Source organism: Lepisosteus platostomus, chromosome 9, assembly GCF_059453375.1.
Source record: "Lepisosteus platostomus isolate fLepPlt1 chromosome 9, fLepPlt1.hap1, whole genome shotgun sequence".
NCBI lineage: Eukaryota > Metazoa > Chordata > Actinopteri > Semionotiformes > Lepisosteidae > Lepisosteus > Lepisosteus platostomus.
In genome coordinates, this window is record NC_142619.1 from 43,622,978 (window position 1) to 43,632,382 (window position 9,405).

At 35.0% G+C, this 9,405-nt stretch overlaps 1 protein-coding gene across 1 annotated transcript; it reads left to right on the forward strand.

The window, feature by feature from the left end:
- Window positions 1-299: 299 nt before the first annotated feature.
- hyal6 (hyaluronoglucosaminidase 6) lies at window positions 300-9,342 on the forward strand. The gene is made up of 4 exons (XM_088645144.1): window positions 300-1,046; window positions 5,215-6,181; window positions 6,489-6,578; window positions 7,324-9,342. Exons 2-4 carry the CDS (start codon window positions 5,249-5,251, stop codon window positions 7,774-7,776), a joined length of 1,476 nt encoding a protein of 491 aa, XP_088501270.1. The 5' UTR covers window positions 300-1,046; window positions 5,215-5,248; the 3' UTR covers window positions 7,777-9,342.
- Window positions 9,343-9,405: the final 63 nt, after the last annotated feature.

Genomic DNA, 9,405 nt, shown 5'->3' on the forward strand with positions numbered 1-9,405 from the left:
GGCAATTTAAGCGGGGGAGAGTGTAACGCTTACGGCCAACAGGCACTGTGTAAGAGCCGGCGTACCAGAGCAGGTGACGTCACCACCCTTCCCTGTGATAGCAGGACTACAGCTACTGGGCTGTAGGGAGATCTCTCTTTGGCTCACCGGGCTGGGTCCCTGCTGAGTGACGTGGGAGTCCCGGGTTTGAGCCCCCGATGGTGCGGGGCCGACCTTATGCGGCAAGGGCGCCCGCCTGAGCCCCCGTTGCGTTACAGTATCTATAATTTTAGTTTAAAACATTTCCACCACCTTATTTGCGGTTATAATTACAATATATAACATTGTTTTAAACAGTTCAGGGGGAGGACAAATTCCTAATCTTCCCACTGCCACTCTCCTGCACATAGATATTTTGGCTGCTGAGCAACCCCTTTGTGCTTCTTTCTTGCCCCCACTTTTCACCTCACCTTCATCCTTGCAACAGCTCCCTGGCTCATTCCTCATAAGGAGAGAGTCCAATTATCCTATCCTTGTTGGCAGGCTGCCATTCCTTCAGCCAGGCTTGTAACACCAAATAAACCTTCAACACAACTAAATCTTTCAATGCTTCGTCTCTACATCATATTCAATAGTATTGCACTGAACCGCTGAAAGTACAATAATTGAAGAAACCTCAATTTCAATTGGAGAACTACTGTACTTTCTTAACTTTTGTTTACTTACTGTATGTGTGTGGGAATTCATCTTTTATTGTAAAAGTGTTTTTGAATGTTCTAATATCATTACCAGTCTATTATATTGGGAAGATGATCCATGAAAAGTGGTCTATAACATACAGTACATACTGTATGAACAAATTTGAATTTTCATTTTAGACAGAAGGCTTTGAAAATGGTGGTTAATTATGTAATTTCTGGACACTTCTAAGACCGAGACTCTTAGCATCCTCTTTAGGAACACTTGTCCATCAATAAGGAGGAGCCATGCCAACAAAGAGGGGCTTCACTCTGTTTCAGTGGGTCAGTGAAAGACGACTATTTCCTGCAGAACAGTAGGAGAGATCGGTAGGTACAGACTATTAGTCCTTTCCATTGAAAGTAGGAGATACAGGTTTTATGTAGAGATATCAAAGTTCAAAATTATGTTTTGTATTTAATTGTTTATCTTCATGGCATATCAAGTCAAATATATCTTGGTAGTTATAAAGCTTCCACATGTTGGTGTGTTTTTTCATGCTAAATGATTTACATTACTGTGAGACTTCAGTTGTAGTTCAGACACTGGTATCAATCTCACATGCCATAGAGATGCTTTAATTTTTTAGTATGATTTAATTTTGAGGAAAAAGATGGGTAATGTGATTTATATGCGAGTTTTCTTACAGAGATATTAATGTGGATTTAAATTAATTAAAACAATATAAGATACTCTCAGTTGTGTCTCAGTGTAAATATGTCACAATGTTTTAGAATTATCTTAAAAAAGATATTAAAGAAGTGCATTATAAAATATAATGTAGTTAAATTAAATATTTTTGGAGTATTTCATTCACAACACACAGCATAAAATACTGCATTTACAAAGTGTATATATGTATAATATGTATAACACAGTACATATATGTAATACAAATATTTATTTTACATCCATCATTTATTTCCACTTTTAAAAATCAAGATGGATATCGTTTTTTGTAATTTAACAGGATGGTTTATTTAATGCCTTTTTTTCTGTTTAAAGTATATTTTTTTGTTATTTTAACCATGGGGACAGAGTGACTTAAACTCAGCTTTGTCACACATCCAGATGAGGGGCTATAATAAATTTGTTCTTAGTAGACTTTATAAAACCACCAGCACATATGGAAATTGCATTCACAAGGCTATGTTCAGTAAAAACCACAGGGAGAGACAGCATACAGAATGAAAAATAATAGGGGTTTAGGACAGCACCAATAAACAAAGCAGAGAGCTAATGAAGTCAAACTCCCCCTCTTTCCTTTTACACTTTAGGAGATTTGGCAGTAAACATATTACAATTATAGCACCATATTCACGAAGTGTAACATGAACTGTGAGAATTACAAATATTATTCAGTTCTACTACCTCACTGCTAGAAAATAAAAAACAAGCTGTCATATTCACTACTGTGTCTTTTCAGCAGTGGTCATAGGAAATACAATGTACTGTATCACAATATAAAATTTGATGCCCAAAACAAAATGATAGAAAAGTATTCTTTATAGATTTCAAATTCGGACCCATTATTATTTCACAAACATGCTTTACTGCAGAATGAAATGAATGTATAGTACATGAAAATCATATTTGCAAATCTTGTTTACTTTTGACTCATCTAGTACTGTACTCATGGTACACTAAGTTATTCCACAGACATATCAAGTAGAACCACTATAAATGCTTAATTGTTGTTTTTCTCACTTTACAATATCCCTCTTTTGCCAATTAAATCCGTAAAGTGTATTAAGATGTTTGTGAAAAGAGTTCAACAAATTGACAGTAACTATCTACTACAGTACATAACTGTAGTATTATACATAATTTGAACAATATCTGGTACGTTTTAAGAAATGTAATTGCAAATATATATAGCTGCACAACTCCTCTTAATATTATGGTATGGTCCTTTGCTTTTTTTAAACAGAAGAAATAACATGTATTGTACTGTATATGCTTTTTCTATATGGGGGAAATATTTACCTCTGTTTTGACTCAGTTTGAATTCTTCCTAATTACATTAAAAGCAGTGTGAATTAAACACATATGAACACAGTCTCCTGAAGAATTTACTGTGTCTAAGTGTATGGCTAACTTTTCCCAACCAAAACATTAACTTCAATTAAACACACATGTTTCAAATATGCAGCAGAGAGTTTTTCACCGCACACTAAAGCAGTAACAAAAAATACATTATATTGTATTTTTTTCAGATCTTACACTGGGAGAAAGAAAAATTATTTAAATTGTTTCCAAAGAGAAACAATAGTTCTTATTCATAATACTGTATATGCACAATATTTTGTGATATTGAAAATAAACTGGAACCAGGAAATATTATTTTCAAAAGTTTTAAAATGTATTTAGTGACAAAATGGTTTAAGGGGTACAAATAGTTTTCACTAGGCATATCAAACATAAAGAAGGAGCTATGCATCACAATCAAGTTTATTTACAGTACATGTAGAATTTTTCTACATCTAAATATTATTTTACTTATTAAGCCAGCATTTAGAAAAGCAGGGCATTCTATGCATTACCTTAGCTTATTTTATGTCTATTCATCTAGATTCAGATTAATAATTTTTGTGATTTCTTGCATTTTATTTTATTCTTTTAAAAACGTTTGCTGAAGAACCAAAAACTAGATAGAATGTGTGAGGTACTTGCCCCACATTTCAAAGACAAACACAAAAAGCAAAGCATGTGTTTGCAATACAACATTTCATTTTAATGATGTACAGATTATACATTTCATATTCTGTAAGGGTTCCAATACAGTGAAGAACAAACAGACATTAAAAAAAAGACACATTATCTCAGAGTTTGGATTGCTGGATTCAGTATAGGTTTAATTCTTTTTTCTTCTTTTGGAGAATGTAGGCAGTAGGGGGTCTTTTGTGGTAATCAAAAGCAAAGAAATACAAAGAATTCTGGATGGTTGTGGTTTCTGGTGGCAAATCTCCTAGTCTGAGTGACTTTACCACAATTGAACTGTTGCTTCTCTTGGTCTGGATTTTATGTTCCATAACTATTGCAGTAGCTTTTATATCTCAATGGATAAAAACAACTTTAAAAATTCGTTGTTGTCAACATGATGGCGCATTTTAGTTTTTTAATGGTGAGCTTATTTCTGTAACATTACTAAACTCTCTTTCTTAGATGTTATAGACATTTGCAATCAAGGTGTTAGAGATATAGTGATGAAAATCATGTTTATGGAATTCTAATAATAATTACAACAGAGAGATCTTAGTAATGCATAAATGCAAGACCAACTCATAAAATGGTGGCTATTTTGAATAATGAAGCTATAGACAAAAATCTTGCTTCTATTAATGGTAAATTTACTGAAAAGATACAGCTAAAGTAGAATATTTTGCAAAGAAATTGTATTTTAAGAGAGTGATGACATGCAATGACAAATCTAGGGTTTTGTTAAGTGTTTTTTGAATGTGCAACAGTTGATATCTCTAAAACATGAAGTTCTTCATCATAGGGCACACACCCAAACAATTTAAAGACATTTAAAGACAATTTAAAGTTTTTTGGAGGTGGGAAGAAAATGGAGCACGTAGAGAATACCAGGTGAAAATGGGAAAACATGCTAACTCCACACTGAAGGGGCCTCAGCCTAAAATCAGACCCAAGACTCAAGAATCAGGAGGTCTTAAATGACACATATGATTACTCAGGAGTTCTTTGATGCTCACTTTATAAATCATATCAGTAGTATTTTTACTAAAAAGCTACCTTATCCTAATAAAATTCTGATTCTGTTAGCCTGCAGAATTAAACAGTCCTCTGTAACAACATTTTTCATACCTCACTCAGTGGGGCATGAGAATGTTTGTAGTGAGTTTCCATGATTCTCATTTGCAAAGTCAGTGGTCATGTTCCCTGGCAGCTCCTGTCTTTCCTCTTGGGATGTAGAAAATGTGAATGGCTGCAAATTAATTCAGTGTTAAATGGATTTTCATTGAAGTGAAATATGAAATTCCAATAAAGAAAAACTGGGATAAAAGTAATTTTAAAAGTTTGTAACAGACTTATTAGCCGTGTATCTAAATCAAATGATTGCCTCTTAGTGAAGTATTTCTGTGTTAGATACATTTTATTGCAAGAGTTTTTCCATGAATTATTGCTGTTTTATTTATTAATTTAATCACAATCCTGTAACTGAACAAAACACATTTGTCAAAACTAGATTAAATGTTATTAAACCTTATCCCAAACTCAGTTACTTGTAAAAAAGAAAGTAGTTTGAATTGATTACATAATTTTTCACGTTCATTTTCAGAAATCTGTAAGATGTTTGATACAGTAAATGTTCTATTCAGAATAGAAGACTACTGTTTTCTCATATTTAGAACGTGTGAATTCAATGAACCATGCTTGAACATCCTTTGAGAACTGCATTTAATTATATTTGCCAAGTGAACTTTGTAATGTGTTTATTTTTTAATACAGACATTTTTCTTTGTTTTTTTGAAGGGAGACTTCAGTAATTAATGTGGACTTGCATGCCATGAGTGCTGTTTGCCCTACACTTTTTATTTGCTGGCGAGCTTTTATGTTCTTCGTTTGGCATGTTGCTTGCCAACAATTTAAGCAGGCTAAGATTCCCTTGCTGCAACACAAGCCTTTTATTGTTGTGTGGAACGCTCCCACAGAATCATGCAGACTGAAATTCAAAGTTGACCTGGACCTCAGTATTTTTGACATTGTGGCTAACCTAAATGAAACATTGAGTGGATCCAATGTTACAATATTTTATCATACCCACTTAGGTTACTATCCATTCTACTCCGATGATGGGGCACCCATCAATGGAGGGCTTCCACAGAATCAAAGCCTTGCTAAACACCTGAGCAAGGCCAGGTCGGACATTGACAAGTTCATTCCTTTTAAGGATTTTAAAGGTCTTGGGGTAATTGACTGGGAGAACTGGAGACCCCAGTGGGTAAGGAATTGGGGTTCCAAAGACATTTACAGAAATAAATCTAAGGAACTAATAAGGAGGCTTCACCCACAATGGTCAGATAGGAAAGTTGAGAAAGAGGCCAAAGAAGAGTTTGAGATGGCTGGTCTGAATTTCATGAATACAACTCTTTTGCTGGCAGAAAATAGGAGGCCCAATGGTATTTGGGGATTCTACCTTTATCCAGACTGCTACAACTATGGCTACAAACAACACCCACAAAAATACACAGGTGAATGTCCAAATATAGAACATGTGCGCAATGACCACTTAATGTGGCTCTGGAAAGAAAGCACTGCCCTGTACCCTTCCATTTACTTGGACTATGAACTTAAATCCACATCAAACACAGTGAAGTTTGTACACTATCGTGTGAAAGAGGCTATGAGAATTGCATCCATTGCAAGGACGGACCACATGCTGCCTGTATATGTTTACTCAAGACCATTTTATGCCCACACATTTCATGTTTTATCTGAGGTAAGAACAGCTTTTTTCTTTTGTTTGTGCTAATTGCTTTTTTGTGCAAATTCTAATGTTAATTAAATTTGTTTGCTTTGAAATACACAAATAGGATTGTCTCACTGACTCTTTCTTTCTGTATTATACATATTTAGTCAGTATTTCATGTTGCTCAATTAAACCAATTAAACATCTTAAGAGCTGCTGATATACTGTAGTTGCTATTGTCATTTGCACTGTTAATCCCCAATTGTATTGGATACTTCTGTCATGTGTATTGCAGGAGACAGTGATTTGCCAGACTGATATTTGTGTTTTCATATAGATTGACTTGGTCCACACTATTGGTGAGAGTGCTGCACTGGGAGCAGCTGGAGTGGTCTTATGGGGATCTTCAGAATATGCAAGATCTCGGGTACTGTATTCAGTCATTGTTGAAACAAGAACGTTAGAAGCTCTTGCTGATAGAGACAAAGAAGTTTTAAACATCACCCTTTAAATTATGTTTAATATTTAAAATATTGGTTTAATACTTGTAATAACTTGTAATACAGTACATCTTGTAATTATTACTTCTAATGATTTCTATTGAGGAATGAAACGGTTGTGCTATTTTTGCTTAGTTTCCTTGTTAGCAGTAAGAATATTGACCTAGAATTGTGAGGTAAATTAAAACCGATTATTAGTGATAACCAACAGTATCGTACAGTATGTTGGAGAAGAGTAAACACTTATTTTGTGGATTCATGAAAATAGTAGTCTGGTTGAAAGTTCAGATTTGATTTTGTAACTTCAAATGCTGGTGATAAGAGTAAAAAAATAGAACTAATAAATGTACAGTAAGTTAATGTGAAGCACTGTTGATCAAGAAATATTTCTCAAGTCAGTGGAAAGTTTTTATTTTAAATTAATGTACTGTATTTCCTGTTTACAGGTCATCTATGCAAAAAACAGCCATATATTTAGTGTAAGGGGATACCAAACGGGGTAATTACTGTAAAATGTGAAGACAGCAATTGAGAAAAGGCCCACAGTAATGTCTGGAATTAAAACATCTGCAATTAGCTTGATATCTATGATTGAAAAGAGTTTCACAGTGAGTGAAACCGTAAACAGATCCTGTCAGAAAGCATGTAAAACGTCACTGTTTTCTCTTGCAGAAGAATTGTTTAACGGTGAAGAAATACATAGATGGGCCTTTGGGACACTATGTCATCAATGTAACGTCAGCTGCAAAGCTTTGCAGCAAAGCTCTTTGTAAGAAGAATGGCAAGTGTGTTCGGAAAAGCCTGGACAACGGAGCGTTCTTGCATCTTAACCCCCGCTATTTTAAAATAAGGAGTAGCTCAAGCAGTCAAGGCCCTAGATTTTTTGTCAGTGGACACCTCAGCAATGAAGATATCTTTGTCATGAAGCAGAAGTTCACCTGCCAGTGTTATCATGGCTGGATAGGAATATACTGTGAGATGCCTGAATCTTCAATCTTATTTGTTGAGTATAGAAACAGAATTATGAAGGGCATGTTATTCACCCCTTCTCTGCATATTTCCTGTCTTTCTTTAATTGTCTTTCTCTGTTTGTGCCTCATCGTTAAATGCTTACTTTTTAGATAGATCACCGTTAAAAATAAATCTTAAAAAAAAAACAGTAAATGCCAGAAGTAAGAGGAGGATCATTCTGAGCATTTAATTCATTTGGTTACTTGTTAGTTAAATGGCTAAAATGGTCTCCTCCCATTTGGGACCTTTCTTATGTTCTTATCTCGGAATAACTTCTGATTTAATTTGGAATGTGTTGTCAATAATTTCTAGATCATATTAGTGTTTGGAGTGAAGGTCTTAAAAAGTACTTTAAAAACAAACTAACTAACTTAAAAACAAAGTATCAGAGTACTTTAATGCAACACACCATCGCGAAACACCAGATGTACCTTATATAATATTAATCCTGTTTTCTAAATGAACATACTTAGTTGGGACATATAAGAGTGTTGTCACGATCGTAAGCTCCTCCTCTTAAGGATGGTCCAGCCGTTTCTTGTTTACCTTTGATTTTCTGCACCTGCCTCCAGTTGCAGCCCCCTTCCTACAAAAGCCAGATGCTCCTACCAATCTTGGCTCAGCTTTGGAAGATGGACATTTGGAAGCCCACCTACCAGCGAGTCCAAGAAGGGCTCGGCGTCATAGGCTTCACAACGGTGTCCTAACCATCTGGGTCCGGGGCTGGGAGCACCTGGCCCCTTTACCCTTTTTTATTCCCCCGACCCTTCGCCAGATCCCACTCCGGCTTTTAACTTCGTCTTGTCTCCATCATGGATGGACCACCCAGCTCTCAACTTTTGCATTTCCTGGATTTTCTTAAATCCCTTCGGATTTGTTTGCCTTGGCCACGCCCCCCTTTTTTCCCCTTGTTTGTCTCACTCCCCTCCGGATTCTGCCATCTGCATAGGGTCCTAAAAAACGCTTTGTGACAAGTGTGTTACTCATTACATTTACAGTATGTAAAAAATTGCTTAGAAGCGCTGGAAAATGGTTAAATGGGAGTATTTAATAAATCAAATTCACCAATTATATCAATAGAAAGTAAAAATAAACATAGGGCATTCATGTACTATATATTAAACAAAAATATTTGTCATCCTTGCAGAATATGTATGTAGATTTCAGTTAAATTTGCTCATTTCACTTTAATATTTTGATAGAGCAATTTCTGGTTACATGCCATGTGTGGTAAATTAGAAATATCCTGTGCCTTTTTATGTTCAGATATTTTCTGCTGTATCAGGTACAGTACAACTCTGTCACCAATATGAACTCTAACATTAAGGAAGACAAAGATGAAAACAAGCAAAAAGGGATCTAGAATATGATGGTTGTTTCTAAACTACAATGACCATGAGCCATTCAGAATTAGATTGTGAAGTTTTTTTTTATTTATTGGCATCATTTTACCTTGAGGACCATGAGATATTTGTGGTCAACAAGTGGTAATCATGTGATCTTTAGATAATGTGAATAGTATATGTAATATGCACCTTTGGCACCTCTTACTAATTTTTGCTTTGCTAATTACAAGGATGTGAATTTCATTCTGTTGAAAGCGCAATGAAATAATGAAAGGCCTTTTCACATTCAACCAACTGCAGCTGTTTTTTTCAATAAACTTTTTGTGCCAATGTACTGTAACTGTGTAAAGAAGTTGTATCACTTAGTAATCACATTGAACATTCTTCTTGCACATTT

Excerpts from the sequence above, each read along its gene's own strand:
- hyal6 (XM_088645144.1), top strand. The coding sequence starts at position 5,249 with ATGAGTGCTGTTTGCCCTACACTTTTTATTTGCTGGCGAGCTTTTATG. Across the intron at positions 6,182-6,488 it reads CATTTCATGTTTTATCTGAG|ATTGACTTGGTCCACACTAT; the intron begins GTAAGAACAGCT and ends GTTTTCATATAG. Across the intron at positions 6,579-7,323 it reads CAGAATATGCAAGATCTCGG|AAGAATTGTTTAACGGTGAA; the intron begins GTACTGTATTCA and ends TTTCTCTTGCAG.